Source organism: Syngnathoides biaculeatus, chromosome 8 (genome assembly GCF_019802595.1).
Source record: "Syngnathoides biaculeatus isolate LvHL_M chromosome 8, ASM1980259v1, whole genome shotgun sequence".
NCBI lineage: Eukaryota > Metazoa > Chordata > Actinopteri > Syngnathiformes > Syngnathidae > Syngnathoides > Syngnathoides biaculeatus.
The window spans coordinates 561,443-576,700 of NC_084647.1; the positions used below are offsets into that span (position 1 = coordinate 561,443).

Consider the following 15,258-nt stretch of genomic DNA (forward strand, 5'->3'; position numbering starts at 1 on the left):
CTTGTGAAGCACCCATCATTTCATTGTGTACACAGCATATAATGACAATAAAGGCTTTTGATTGCTTTGATATACTAATGTCTACCTTGTTTCAAAAGGACATACAGTCAAAACAGAATGATGTGCTAAAAAAAAAATTATTTCAGGGCACTCCCCAAATGGGCTACAAATGCCGATGATGTTAAAATTCCCCAATTATCATTGTCATATCTCCCGACATTCAAACTCACTCAGTCATTCGATGTGAATTTTCCAACATCCACGTGTGGACATCATTTCTGCAAGAATAATGATGACAATTAACTATATCACAAATGTAAAATCTTGAACTTGCATTCAAAAAACCCAAACAAATGGAGATATTATTGAAGGTTCGAGAGATTTTTTTTTTCCTCATCACTGCAACTGTTTGTCGCTTATATTGTAAGCACCTCGTAATTATTAACTTAATATTAATTGCATATACTGGACAGCAAAGGTAAATGCTCAGACTTCATTCTTCCCAAGATTATTTCTTCGGAATATTTGTAGTTGTTTGATCATTTAGTATATTTGTTTTTGATTTGGACATACTGTGTGGTTTTGATACAATTACAACAATAAAGCGTGTCAAGTGTTTGAAATATTGCTAACACATATCCTATGAACCAGCTCAAGTGGGAGGTCAAAATAAATAAAACAAAAGAAATGACTCTTTGCAGAAATGTGTTATGATCTTGTTTCACTCCTGCAAAAATAGTATAATGTAAAGAAAAAGCTGCACAGACACAACCCATTGCCATTTTAAGTATTTATTTATATATATATTTTATCTTAGTTTGGTTGATAATCTTTTTAAACATTGTTGCACTTTAGTATTTTTGTACTCAACAGAATTTGAAATTAAAAACAAAGGCAAACATAAAAACAAAACTAAAGGGAGAGGGGGGGGGGAAGAGTGGAGCAGAGAGCTGACACGCAGAGAAGGAAAGGCTGAGATGAAAAGTTCACATACACTAGATGGCGGCATCAAGGAGGCAAAAAAGAAAAGGAGAACTGTGCAGAATCAGTCTGATGTGCGAAACAGCTCTCCCCCACTCTGTCTGAATCATGTGCAGTGCTTCCCATACACCGAGTCTTGCTGTAGGTCCCCGGGCTTCGGTTCAATTTCATGTCTGACTTGCATTGTCTTTCAGCCCACTCATCTCCTCCTCGGTACACTTACGCATCAGTTTTTGGCTTGGTGCAGAAGCCAGGAGTACAGATCTGACAGGGATCAAGGCGAGCTGAAGGAATTGAAACTTTTGGAAATGTTCGTAGAATCTTCGTAGGAAATTACAGAGTGCAAATGGAAAGCACGAGCGCAGCATGACACCAACTTCTGTTGGTTGTAAAGTCAACTGTGCAGTCTGGTATTGTGCAATTGGGGCAGTATAAACATTTACAAGGAGATCACAAGTTATTTTCTCTACACCAGTAAATATGGAGGAAATATGACAAACACACATGGGAAATAACTGGAGTTGAAAGGTTTTCAAAGGTTCTGCTGTGGTCCCCAGTGTGTTCCAGTTACCATCTGGTGGTGCTTAAGACAGCCAACAGTTTAAAGCACCACTGTGTATCAAAGGTGGGCTCAAATCAACATGCCTAAAATACTGACTTTGCATGCTATGGACATTCAATTTAGAATTCATTTTTACACACAACCTCCAGCTCCTTTTGATCGTTTGGAGGAGAGTCCAGAGTTATCAAAACAAGTTCAAACAAGAGGGAAGTAAAGGCATACTGAAAATGTGTCATCCTTCCAGGCGCAAGTTCGAATATTAAAATAAGAATGGCTGAGGAATCACAGCAGACTTTAAGGGTGGAAAGAAAAGGGGGAAGGGAAAAAAAAAACGGTGTTGTCAGTCTTCACACTTGCTATGTTTTGGATGAAATGTCAAGTTATTCCCTTTAAATTTCTGTTTACTATCCCCCCAATCCTCCAAGTATCAAGTCTGCAGCATATACTGTAAAGCAACCCAGACAAAGCATATACCTGAACGTGTATAAGCTGCCACAACTATGTCAAACAAAACAGGCGCAAAAGCTATATAATTGAGGAACAAATGAAATGCTTCAAAAAGAAAAAAAAAATATTACTCTTATTCAAGTGTCTTGATATAATTATTAAAAGAAATATGAACAATCGTTTTAAGACATAGAAAGCCCCGTCTCTCTTCTTTGTCCTCTTTTGGCAGGAAATTTCACAATTCATAAAGCAAAAAGTAAACATTTCAAAAACATTGAAAAATAAAAATGATATTAAAAAAATAAAAGCCTCCCCAACATCTTAAAAAAAAAACAATTGCAAAACTATTCTATACATAGCATCACTGTACAAGGAAAGAAGCAAAAATCTGGTAAAACGACCCACAATGCATTACACTGTCACAGACATGAGTTGGGAGAAAAGGAACAGCAGGAGAGAACATAGAAGAATGGAGTGGTGCTGGGAGGAGGGGGGTCCAAAAAGGAGAATGACAAAGGGGGGGGGTGTGACTGGAGAGGGGGGGGGGTGAGTCCAAAGTGCAGAATTCATTTTTTTCCTCTTAATTGGCATCCTCCTTATAGCACAAAACTTTTTCTATAACGTCATCTTAACATTTGAATGGAAACTGTGATAACAGTAACAATAATGACCATTATGTCTAACATGGACATCATTATTTGACAGTAACATATGTATTTCTAAAAAATGATGGTATGTGTGTGTGTGTGTGTGGGGGGGGGGGATAACAACAGGAAAAACGAATGAGCTGGTTTGTCCTCTGTGTAATGACACTGAGCTCGGACTTTGGAGCAATAAATGGAGGCTGACTCCAAAAACACCAATGCAGAGATTCTCATCCAGTCTAAAACGCTCAGCAGTCTGCAAGTTGGAGGAGGAGGAGGAGTTGCGTGCAGCTTCGAGACGCCTTTCATCTCCACGCCTCTCATTGCGCAAGCATGCGCACAACTGCTCACAAGCACAATGTGAATACTTTGGATCTTTTGCAGCACTATGTCCATTTTTTTTTTTTTGTGTCGGTAAAAGTCGAACCGGCTCTGTCAGCCAATGAGGCACAGAATGATGTGCGTATGAAGGATGAGAGGAGGTTGCTGTGGAGTGGGGATAGTCTTGGTAGAAATAAAATAAATCCCACTGGTAACAATGACTGATATTTGTGCAGGAGATGGTGGCACTTTGACCGTTTGAACCCTGAATGCCCCAACTATGACGTTATGTGAACACCCACATTCGAACAGATATCCACCGACCCACCCACCCACCCACCCTCTCACTTCCCCCTACAAACAGATGGTGAGCGGTGTGGATAGATAGATGATGGTGGTGGTTTGGCATGGTGCAGCTCAACTCAAAACAAGTCAGGATGCTTGATATAGACCGCTGTACATAGGATACACTGCATCCTGTAGAGAAGGGAACAAGAAAAGGAAATAATTGATTTGTGCTTCTAATAACGCTGTCACAGCTTCTTGTTAGATTCTATGCATCATGATTGCATCTTTCCAGAGAGAATTTGGATTTCATTCATTCAATATTTAAGGGCTTTGTCACATTGTAAGACTCAAGAACTTGTGCACTTTGTGTTTGCTACACAGTCACTCAACTCAGCTGAATGGCAACATGGCATTTTCCTTTTTCAAGTGAGTGAACTCAGTCACTGCCAAGCCAGAAATATGCTGTCTAATGCAGGGGTGCTCATTGCGTCGATCGTGATCGAGGATCGCTAAGGTAGTTTTGGTCAATCACGTGAATGCGTGACCAAAAAAAAAAAAAACGGAAAAAAAAAAAAAAAGAAAGAAATACATCATCTTATCATGCATCCCGTCACTTGATTCGAGTATACGTCGACTGCGTTGATTGCCTGACAATCGGTTTGACCAATCCTGGCCTTTTCATTACATAAAGGCGCGTTCTAGCAAGATAGTGAGTTGGCCACCTATTTATGTCTGTTACTTTTTCCATGGCCATCGTGGCAACGATACATTCTGGCGCATGCATTCTTTGTGGCTGTATGAAAAGTAGATCTTGGTGCAAAAAAAGTTTGGGCACCCCTAGTCTAATAGATCCATAATTTGTTTTACAACAATGCTTTAATATATATTCATGATGTAACAGTGGTGGATGGAAGAGCAAAGCTTTCATTAATTGTCACCTGCAATGATCAACGCCGTGGCCGCCTGAAAGGAGACACTTCGCACACCATTGCCAAACGCAAGCACGTTTATAACACCAGAGGTGCGGCAGCATGCGGCGCAAAGAAAGCAACACATTTTAGGCACTTCAAACCCAAATTAATATGCAAACCAGATTAAGATTTTTACAATTCAAATGAAAAACTGTTGGATGTGGATGTTTAAAAAAACCTTAGGAGAAAAGAGTGGAAAGAAAAGGTGATATCTAATCCCAGAATAAAGGGTAAAAAGTCAAGTGATCTAAAGGGAACCTCAAAGGCTAACCACAATCCAATGTGCATCACTCATCCGCCACTTTGTTTGTACAGTACTTCCAAAAAAGTTTTTCACTATAGGAACTCAACCAAAATTTAGTAACTCAATTCCTGGATTGTGGTTAGCCATCATTTTTTTTTTCAATTAAATGGTGGCAAACAGTATTTATTTAAATCTTTTTAATAAAATCTGACAAGATGTCAATGACTTTTCCCTATGACAACAGATCCGTCAACGGGGGAAATAACAGAATATTCTTTTTCTGGTTATTCCCGACACAGGTGGGAGGTGGCCACTAGCATGGCCAGGTAAGTGGGGTGGCCACCCTTCTTTGTAGGGACCGTGAGCACAAACCTCTGGCTCTGCCATGGTCACTCAGTCACATTATGTCCCCACCAATGAGTGTAAGTTGGGTCGTGTGCTTTGACTGCAGTTGCAATGTGCAGGATTCGGCAAGTCCTTTTCAAGAATGGCAGACAGTAGGCCACTGGTGTTGCTGCAATTCACTTTTGTAATTGCTGGTGTACAGCATCCCAATGTTGCAGATTTAACAGCCAATCAAAAGTGCACATGATCTTAAAAAAAAGGCCCAAGTGAGACCCAGCCGGTTGGCGAACACTGGGGCGCCGTACCAATAGAGGTTATAGAGGATGCATTCAAGTTTCTACTTGCATGTGTTAGGGCGTTGTATGACAGGAACATGTATCTGAGTGTGTGTTGTGTTATTGTTCTCTAAAATAAACTGAACTTCAATTTTTTTGTCCTCGCACATAATCATTTTGAATCAATCATCAAATATTGTACCCAGCCTGATGAAAGGATTACGTACCATTGCTAGACTCCAGCCTGCTCCATGCTGTACTGCAAGTCAGGGGGCTTATAGCTGAGAAGCATATCAGTGGTGCAGGAAGAGGGATAGCAAGTCGCTGCGTGGAGCTCCCCTTCAACATCACATACTGCTTGAAATAGACATTTTATTGTTATGTTGTTGTTTTTTTTTTTTTTAAAGTCAATAGTATTTAGGTTAGGTAATTGCATTTGAACTGCTCACCCGACTCTTCCCGCTGGTGCAGGTGCTGGCTTCCTGACAACGACGTCTGGCTTAGAATATCTGACATGCGAGCAGAACTTAGTGCCTTCCCAGCCAAAAGGCTCATCCCAGACATGGGCTCAGTCTGGTCCTGGATAGAAATTTACATTCCTCAAACACAGGAAAATGAAATGATACTTGAACCTTGAAAATCGTGAAAATTTCCAACTCAACATGTCTCTCCCTGCAGTGTGTACAGTGTCACTCACATATGCATCATCGCAGGTCTGGATGGTGTGGTGGCGCTGAAGGTGTCCTCTGGACCTGTAGACTTCTCCCTGCTGACCTCGTGAATAACCCAAGCCATTCTGATCAGGGACCTCCATGGCTTGCCCCGTTTGTCTGGACTCGACATGTTCAGAGTCTGGTAATAAAATATTTTGTGTATAAACTCATGGTAATTTTATTGCTCGGGAAAATTATGCTAAATACGCCAATCAATGCTGGATTAACCAACCTCTAGTTGTTGGAGGACTCAAACTGATATAGCCACGTCTGTGAGTAGGGGAGTTGTAGGGAGGGGTGCTGCCTCTAGGAGGACCCAGGAGCTCATGACCTTCCCCTGCTTTGGCCAGCAAGCCCTCGTGTGTATGGTGGTAGCCAGATGGTACCTCATCTTCCTCCATGCTCTCTGAGTGGGGCAAACTGGGACAAGGTGCTTGGACAGAGTGTTGCTGGGGCTGGACCTCTGGCGGTCGGATCTGGAGAAGGTGGTGGTAGTGTTTGCTTCCCGGAGAGGCTTGAGATGCCTGTGGTTCCAAACTCTCACCCTGGCTGAGCTGGCGCAGAAGTAACATCTCTCCGTATTCTGGTGTTGTATTGCTGGGTGGTGTTTGGGGGGCAGGGCATGAACGAGGGCTCTGTCTCTTCAGCAACGCGGCCAGGTCCTGTGGCGGTAATCGAGGATCTGCATGGCCTGTTAAAGAGTGGCGGGGGGACAGGAGCCCCTGCAAAGTTGGTGTAACATGTTGTTGTGGGGGACGATAGTCCGGTGGAGTTGGAGAGAGTAACGCTTGTTGTAGTGCCGACTGGGTGCCATAATTCCCGGTTCCTAAAGCCCCACTCTGGTAACCCTCCAAGCCCGGTACATTGAGAGACGTCCCCTGCATGTAAGGGTTATAAGAGCCTAGAACTCCAGGAGCTCCCCGAGAGGCTGCGTCGCCAGAAAAAATGTGGGGACTGAACTGAGCCTGGTCATAGGCTGATGTGAAACGTCCAAGGCTACGACTGGAAAGAACAAAGGAAAAGGGACATTACATCAACGCGTTACACACTAAAATTTTACTCTGGTAAAAGGATGTGGAGCAGGTCACTAAATCACTCAACATGGAAAGTTATCAACATACGTGAGGTCCTTGTCCATACATAAGCCTTCACTGAGAAAAATTTCTTTCAAAAAGAGTATTTCTTGGTAAGCCTTTACGCAAGGTTGTTTACACATTCTCCCAATGAAGGCAGAACAGGGGTGTGAATGTGAGGAGCACAAAACAGACCTCCTACTGAAACTATTAACACTTCTATACGTGCTTTCACAGCACATTCTATGCATCCACTCACCAGATACATGGTGGTGCAAGCGTTGTTGTCATCTGATCAATGTCCATGAGGATTTCCAAATACTGTTTTGTCAGTGATGATAACTAATGTCCTTGTGACCTGTACTTATATATCAAATGTTCACCCTAAGTGACAATGTTACGGTACGGTTAAAATCATGCTCACGAATTTAAATGAAACAAAAACAGTTTCAAACAAAAAAAGACATCCTGTGAAATGAGATGGAATGAGTCCATTCAAAGTCTTGAGGTCATGATACGTTGTGAAGTACAATAGAGTTCTTTGATAGTCACTGCACAGAAAGATTCAAGTCACCTGTGCGATTCTGCGTTATCTGCACTCAGCTGCTTCCCAAGAACTCTGTGTCCACAAGGAGCAGACAAAAAGCTGCCCTGTCTTTGTGCCCCACTTCCTAATTCCACTTCCTGTACCTGAATAGTCACCTGCATAAATTAAGACATTGGTTACATCATAATAAAAGTACACAGGATCACAAGTGGATTCAATTCATGAAATAAGGCAAAGACAAAACTAAGTCCCATGAAGTACTGTCTACAGAGCAAAAGAGTATGTCAGAGATGTCCACAAATGCGTGTGTTACTGTGTGGTTCAGATTGTTTCCATAGAGTTTAGATACGTAAGCTTTGTTGGGTGTTGGATGGATTCGAATGCCTTGCTTTCTGCTGAAGTAACAGTTAAGAAGGCCACAGGCTTTGATGAGGGCGTGCGCCTGAGCAGAGCAGATCTGAATAGGCATTACAAGACTTCAATGTGTGTGGAAAATAAAAATCATTAACAGTTAACACAAACGTGAAGCTCTGTGACTGGATAGATCAAATAAGTGCCCCATGACAGTCCATATTGCTTTCAGGTCTAATACATATGCTATTTATATGCACAAATGGAAGAGGCTTAGACCTGCAGTGTGAACGTTAGGGTTGGACATCAGGAAATGATCAGAACCGGGATTAACGTTCCAGTTCTCTCAGAGTCGTTAAGTTAAATTTAAAAAAAAAAAAAGTTCCCAAATTTGATGCCTAGTGCACTGATGTCAAGAAAGCATCCGAAAGCCAATGAAGAAGCGGTGAAAACAAAAAGGAAAAAAAAACATGCACGAAGGTGTGCCGGTGCCTGACAGTGAACAAAAGGCTCTTAACTTTGTTTAAATTAATGACCAGTTGCCTCAGTGTAACATTTAGAAAAAGAGTATATTGTCCAAAGGAAGGTTTCACGACTTGTAGCATCTGACACATTCCCTACCGAATCCTGTTTCAACCCTCAGCCTACACCATGCGGAGTTTTAGTGACGTCAACTCTGAATCAGTTGGGACATTAAAAATAAATAACATACATCAATAACTACACATCACAATGAATTGGAGCAAAACTAACAAACAATCTTGTACCTCAGTGGATAATGAAAGAATTCAATGTTTTATAGCATTCGGTTCAATCTAACACAATAATAATGAAATTAATACAGGGCGGCACTGTGGATCAGCTGGTAAAAAGTTTGCCTCACAGCTCTGACATCCCGGGTTCAATCCCGGACCCGCCTGTGTGAAGTTTGCATGTTCTCCCCGTACCTGCGTGGGTTTCCTCCAGGCACTCTGGTTTCTTCCCAAAAACATGCAGCATTAATTGGACAGTAAATTGCCCCATGGTGTGATTGTGAGTGCGGTTCTTTGTCTCGATGTGCCCTGCGATTGGCTGGCAACCAGTTCAGGGTGTACCCAGCCTCCTGCCCGTTGACTGCTGGGACAGGCTCCAGCACTCCCTGTGACCCTCGTGAGGATAAGTGGCGAAGAAAATGGATGGATGGGTGGAAATTAAGATAAGAAAATGAGAAAAATGACTGGTGCCATGTGAAATTACTTTTTTGTGACAAAATGCTGAGTTCTGATATGTACCCTTCAAAATAAAAAGACTACAAGCTTAAAACAGGAAGTAAAGTTCAAATTTGCACATATAAACCATTAGATGTGGGGGTAAAAATAGTCCCAAATAATTTTAACAATGCTATACTGTACAGTAGTCACATTTTAGCTTAAACATTTAATGAATATTAAGTCAATTGGGTTAGTTCCGCCTTTTAGCTCAGATGTTTCATATTGATGCTGCTTATAAAATACCCAAAGTCAAATGTTCATTTTAAATCTATGCTGCAGGTTACTAGGAAATGGATGTTCATAATTTTGAGAACCTTTATTTATAGTGAAGAAAATAAGTATTTGAACACCCCTGCTATACTGCAAGTTCTCCCACTTAAAAATCAGGGGTCTGAAATTTTCATCATAGGTGCATGTCCACTGTGAGAGAGATAATCTAAAAATAAATATCCAGAAATCACAATATATGATTTTTTTCACAATTTATTTGTGTGATATAGCTGCAAGTAAGTATTTGAACACCTGAGAAAACCAATGTTAATATTTGGTACAGTAGCCTTTGTTTGCAATTACAGAGGTCAAACGATTGCTGTAGTTGTTCACCAGGTTTACACACACTGCAGGAGGGATTATGGCCTACTCCTCTACACAGACCTCAAGACATGTTTCTGGGCTGTCTGTGAGAAACACGGAGTTTCAGCTCCCTCCAAAGATTTTCTATTGGGCTTAGGTCTGGAGACTGGCTAGGCCACACCAGAACCTTGATATGCTTCTGACGGAGCCTCTCCTTAGTTTTCCTGGCTGTGTGCTTCGGGTCATTGTCATATTGAAAGACCCACTCACGACCCATCTTCAATGCTCTGACTGAGGGAAAGTGGCTGTTCCCCAAAATCCCACAATACATGGCCGCGATCATCCTCTCCTTAATACAGTGCAGTTGTCCTGTCCCATGTGCAGAAAAAAACCCCCAAAGCATGATGGTACCACTGCCATGCTTGGACAGCTCTTTGGTCTTGGCCATGTTACAAGTTTGAGTCTTACTGATTGTATGGGGTGGACAGGTGTCTTTATGCAGCTAACGACCTCACACAGGTGCATCTGATTCAGGATAATACATGGAATGCAGGTGGACTTTTAAAGGTGGACTAACAGGCATTTGAGGGTCAGAATTCTAGCTGATGGACAGGTGTACATATACTTATTTGCAGCTGTATCACACAAATAATTCATTAAAAATGTATACATTGTGATTTCTGGATTTTTCTTTTTAGATTATCTCTCTCTCACAGTGGACATGCACCTACGATGAAAATTTCTGACCCCTCCATGATTTCCATGTGGGAGAACTTGCAATATAGCAAGGTGTTCAAATACTTATTTTCTTCACTGTATACCACGCAAACATTTTAGACCCAGCCCCCTAAACGAATCGGAATTGAGAATCGTTTGGAGTTGGAACCAAAATCGAGGAACAGGAATCAGGACAGGAATCACTCCAATTCAAATGATGCCCAACCCTAGGGAACATAGTCTATGATGCATAGTTTTTTTTGTTTTTTTTTTTTTTAATAAATGCTTCTCATGGTCGAATTGTACGGTTATATAACTATATATACTAAAACCTCACTTGCTGCTGTTGAGGTACACCCTGCGCCAATGGGACAGAAGGGTGTACAGATGTTGACTGCTGATTGGCGGGTATAGACACTCTTGGAAGGCTTGAGGGAGGTGGGCTCCCACTCTGGCCCTGGTAGAGTGACGGAGAGCCATGTTGATATGGTACTGAAGATGGACCTAGGGAGGCCGAGAACAAAATCACTTGCTATAAAATTTCAGAAACAGATATACAGAAGGTTTTAACCAGTGAAGAATTTGTTAGACTAATCCTTGAGGACCGTACAGTTACAGATGATAACCAACAATGAATGGTCATAGACTAGCAGTAGGACTGGAGAATAAGGAATACATATAAAAATTTACATAACTTAATTTAAAAAATTTACATAATTGTAATCTGTTACATTACTGCGTGAATTGTGGAATTATTTTTCTCGATTTCCATCATTACACTTTCAGTTTACCTTTTGACTGACCATTCTGGAGGTTTTTTTTTTTTTTAATGTATCTGGGTTGTCATATCAAGGGCTATTTAAATAGTAAACACTTTTTCATTTGTTTAACCTTCTATAGTATGGTGGATTTCTACATATTGTCCACAAACTAAAATGTAAGATTTTTTTATATACATTTCAACATTTGTCTCCAAAACACACAACTTCGGCTGTCCCTCTAATGAGCTCATTTCTAACTGTTCACTAACAACAACAACAACAATAATAATATTAATTAATAATAACAACCCTCTCACCCCTAGCCAGAACCTCAACATCTTCATTTCTGCCACCTCTAGCTCTGCTTCCTGTTGTCTCTACAGTGCCACAGTCTCTCATCCGTACATCATAGCCGGCCTCGCCACCGTTTTATATACTTCGCCCTTCATCTTAGCAGATACTCTTCTGTCACATAACACACCAGAAACCTTCCGCCAGCTGTTCCAACCTGCTTGGACCAGTTTTTTCACTGCCTTAGCACACTCACCATTGCTCTGGATTGTTGACCCTAAATATTTGAAGTCATCCACCCTCGCTATCTCTTCTTCCTAGAGCCTCACTCTTCCCCCTCCACCTCTCTCATTCACGCACGTATATTCTGTTTTACTTCGGGTAATCTTCATTCCTCTCCTTTCCAGTGCATGTCTTCATCTTTCTAAATGTTCCTCCACCTGCTCCCTGCTTTCACTGCAGATCACAATATCATCTGCGAACATCATGGTCCAAGGGGATTCCAGTCTAACCTCATCTGTCAGCCTATCCATTACACAAGCAAATAGGAAGGGGCTCAGAGCTGATCCCTGATGCAGTCCCAATCCTTTAATTCTTCTGTCACACCTATTTGTGTAAAGAACATATACAGTGGTGCCTTGGCTCTCAAACACAATCTGTTCCAGAAGGCTGGTTAAAAACCAAAACGTTTGAAAACCAAAGCACGTTTACCATGACAATGAATGGAAAATGAAATAATGCGTTCCTAGCCTAAAAAAAAAACATTTTTCTAAGCGATTATTTTTTAGCATTTTCTGATAATAAACTGCATTGTAGAAATACAGGAATAGTTTAAATACTTGATAAAATTAAATCATTTAAGAAATATTTATTTTTTGCTTAAAATCTATGCTTTAGCCTAGTAGAGTATGCTAGGCTGCGAGTGCATTGCCGTACCTGTAGCAACTCGGCCTGCAGCCTTGTAAACTTTTAATTAACAAAAGTGCGGAATAACTTCAGTTTTTTATTTGCACAGAAACTGTGTAACGTAAAGAAAAAACAAAAAAAAACTTGCAACTACAGGTAGTTAATGGAACAAAAGAAAAAAGCAATGCAAAACAGTTTCAAACGTCTTTGGTGGCGTGAGTTGCCCCTTTTTCCACAAAGAAGGAATGTAAAGTTTGTTTCTGCCATCTCTTAAGCACATTTCTGAAGTGGCTCATAACAACATAAAAATTTTGCAGTGCTCTGCAACATTCAGCTTTATTCAAGTGATGAAATTCTACAAAATTATGGATGTTGTTCCATTTAGCGCAGATACCTTTAATATCGGCACTTGAGACGTCCTTCCAGCCTTCAGCCTCATCAGAGGACATCTCCTCCCTTCCTCGCCAACACTATCGCCAGCTAATTGCTGGTCGCTTACAAAAATAAGAAGCAACTTTTCGACTTCCTCCAAGATCTGTGGTCTCTGCTTGGTCAACACAGTTACTCCTTTAGCAACATCACTTGCTTTGAGGGCATCCTTGTGTTTCAGAATGGTGCTGATCGTCGTTTTCACCATCCTATACTTCTTCGATAACTCAAACACGCACATCAGATTTGTGCTTGGGTATCAAATCCTTCTTGAAGTTGACAGTTTTACGCACCACCTTCCTTATTTCAGCACCAGCAGTTCCACTTACCTTCTTTGGAGCCATGGTTGGGGGTTAATGTTGCTCAATTTGAAGAAAAAAAGTCACTACAGTACTGGGAAACATCCACGAGCAGAGGAATGTGTATGTCAACTGGTTTTGCGCAGTCGCGCGCGTTATGTCTTTTTTTTTTTTTTTCGTTTTTTTCGGGGGTGCCTTCGAAAGCACAATAAATCATAATGGGTCAACTGGTCGGGGTGTTCCAATACTGATTTCCGTTCGAAAAAAAAAAAATTTCAAAATTTTCATTCGAAAACCGATTTGTATGAAAACCAAGACATTCGAAAACCGAAGTACCACTGTATACGGTTAATTTCCAAAAATTCTATAAGAATGTTTTCATCCACTTTTTAGAGGAAACAGTCAACCATCCATTTTTTATTAATTCAAAAGAAAGTCAAAAGTAATCAAAACTATCAATTCTTCTCCTTTCGGCTTGTTACGTTAGGGGTCCCCACGACGTGTCATCTTTTTCCGTGTGTACCTATCTTGTTCATCTTTCTCTCTAACACCAACTGCCTTCATGTCTTCCCTCACAACATCCATCAACCTTCTCTTTGGTCTTCCTCTCGCTCTTCTGCCTGGCAGCTCCATCCTCAGCAGCCTTCTACCAATATACTCATTATCGCCTTTGGACAAACCATTGAAGTCTGCTCTCTGGAACCTTGTCTTCAAAATATCCAACTTTGACTGTCCCCCTAATGAGCTCATTTCTAATCCTATCCATCCTGCTCACTCCTAGAGAGAACCTCAACATCTTCATTTCTGCCACCTCCAGCTCTGCTTACTGTTGTCTTTTCAGTGCCCCCATCTCTAATCCATACATCTTGGCTGGCCTCACCACTGTTTTAAAAACTTCGCCCTTCCTAGCTGAGACTCTTCTGTCACATATTATTTTTTTCATCAGTTATATTACTAAATACTTGAAACAGTAACACTTTCAACTGCGTAACTTGTGATTGTAACCAATTAAATTCCCAAATTAATAATCCCAACACTAAGTTTAGCAGTGTACAGTGAATCTCATTATTCATGGGTACAGGGACCAGGCTGGAATGCGAATAGCAAAAATCAACAGATTATTAACAGCAAATATAACTGCATTGAACCCCCCCCCAAAAAAAAAGAGAAACGGGGAAAAAAATTGAAGGAAAAAAAGACTGCAAACTGCAAGTACTGTATGGAGCAGGCCTCCTAAGTACCCCTTCAAAATGAAAACTTATGATGGAATATGTGCCTATGAATCATAGAAATTGTTTAATAAATCAATTGTATCCCATTAATAAGGTCAGCAACATCAGACGCATACAGAAATGCGAACATCTCCTGACATCACCCATGTATATACTTTTTTTTCTAAAAATATTTTCAAAAAGTTAATAGCGCACATTATATTTAGTTATGGATGAAAAATAAAAAAAAATACAATTACATTTTATAGTCATATACATGTACACAGTGGCGAAAAAAGGTACACAGATTTTGATATGATTTTTGATGTCTTATGTTACACAATTATGGTACATTACATTATACATTATGGTAATGTGCACCCCCAACTTGAGCTCTCTGACCTTGGTGGAGCTTCGCATTTTACGATCGTTAGTGTAGCATATTTGTTGCTACTGCACCAAAGATCAGAAACGACTGCCTGTGAGTTGGTTTTAACTTAAACTAAGAGAAAAAATGTCTACTACAAGGGCTAGTTGTGCAGCCGCTTTTAAAAGATGTCATCGCTGACGCGAGGAACCCGACAGTCCAAAACAACGAGAGCCCAATGGGTTCAGGTCGTTATCAAAACAACATGAGCTCGAACTACGTAGTATGAGCGTAATGAGAACATTAAAAAAAAAAAAAAAAACGGGAGAGCACACACAATTGAAATGCTCGCTTTTTTTTTTTCCGTTTCTACGTAGTTTGAGGTCATGTTGTTTTGATAGCCACTAGACGCCGTCGGAAAGCTGCTACAGATTGGAGCCGATTGGAGGACGAGAAGCTACGCTGTTGAATCAGAACATTTCCTCACAAACGTCATGGATGGCACAAAGGATGACATGCTGTAGGAGCAAGATGGGATGTTCATGATGCAATGCAGGGGGCATCGGAACTGGACCAAGCCATCAATGATGAGTTCGACAGTGATGTGCCAAAGGTAGCTACGATGGATAATTCTCAGATTGGAGATGGGTCAGATGCTTCTTTTGAAGGGTTGGCCAAGGATGTGTAATGTA

At 40.9% G+C, this 15,258-nt stretch overlaps 1 protein-coding gene across 4 annotated transcripts in view; it reads right to left on the reverse strand.

The window, feature by feature from the left end:
- Positions 1 to 782: 782 nt before the first annotated feature.
- The window catches only part of sik3 (SIK family kinase 3), a 55,057-nt gene continuing 40,581 nt past the window's right edge, over positions 783 to 15,258 (reverse strand). For 2 of the 4 annotated variants that reach the window (XM_061826717.1, XM_061826715.1), the window contains 7 exons: positions 10,640 to 10,806; positions 7,439 to 7,566; positions 6,024 to 6,793; positions 5,776 to 5,930; positions 5,528 to 5,657; positions 5,306 to 5,435; positions 783 to 3,432 (listed from right to left, as the gene is read on the reverse strand). In XM_061826717.1, coding sequence (XP_061682701.1) covers positions 5,311 to 5,435; positions 5,528 to 5,657; positions 5,776 to 5,930; positions 6,024 to 6,793; positions 7,439 to 7,566; positions 10,640 to 10,806 — 1,475 coding nt within the window. In that variant the 3' untranslated portion in view covers positions 783 to 3,432; positions 5,306 to 5,310. The remainder of the gene's footprint in view (positions 3,433 to 5,305; positions 5,436 to 5,527; positions 5,658 to 5,775; positions 5,931 to 6,023; positions 6,794 to 7,438; positions 7,567 to 10,639; positions 10,807 to 15,258) is intronic. The other 2 variants (XM_061826716.1, XM_061826718.1) reach the window with 1 other exon arrangement.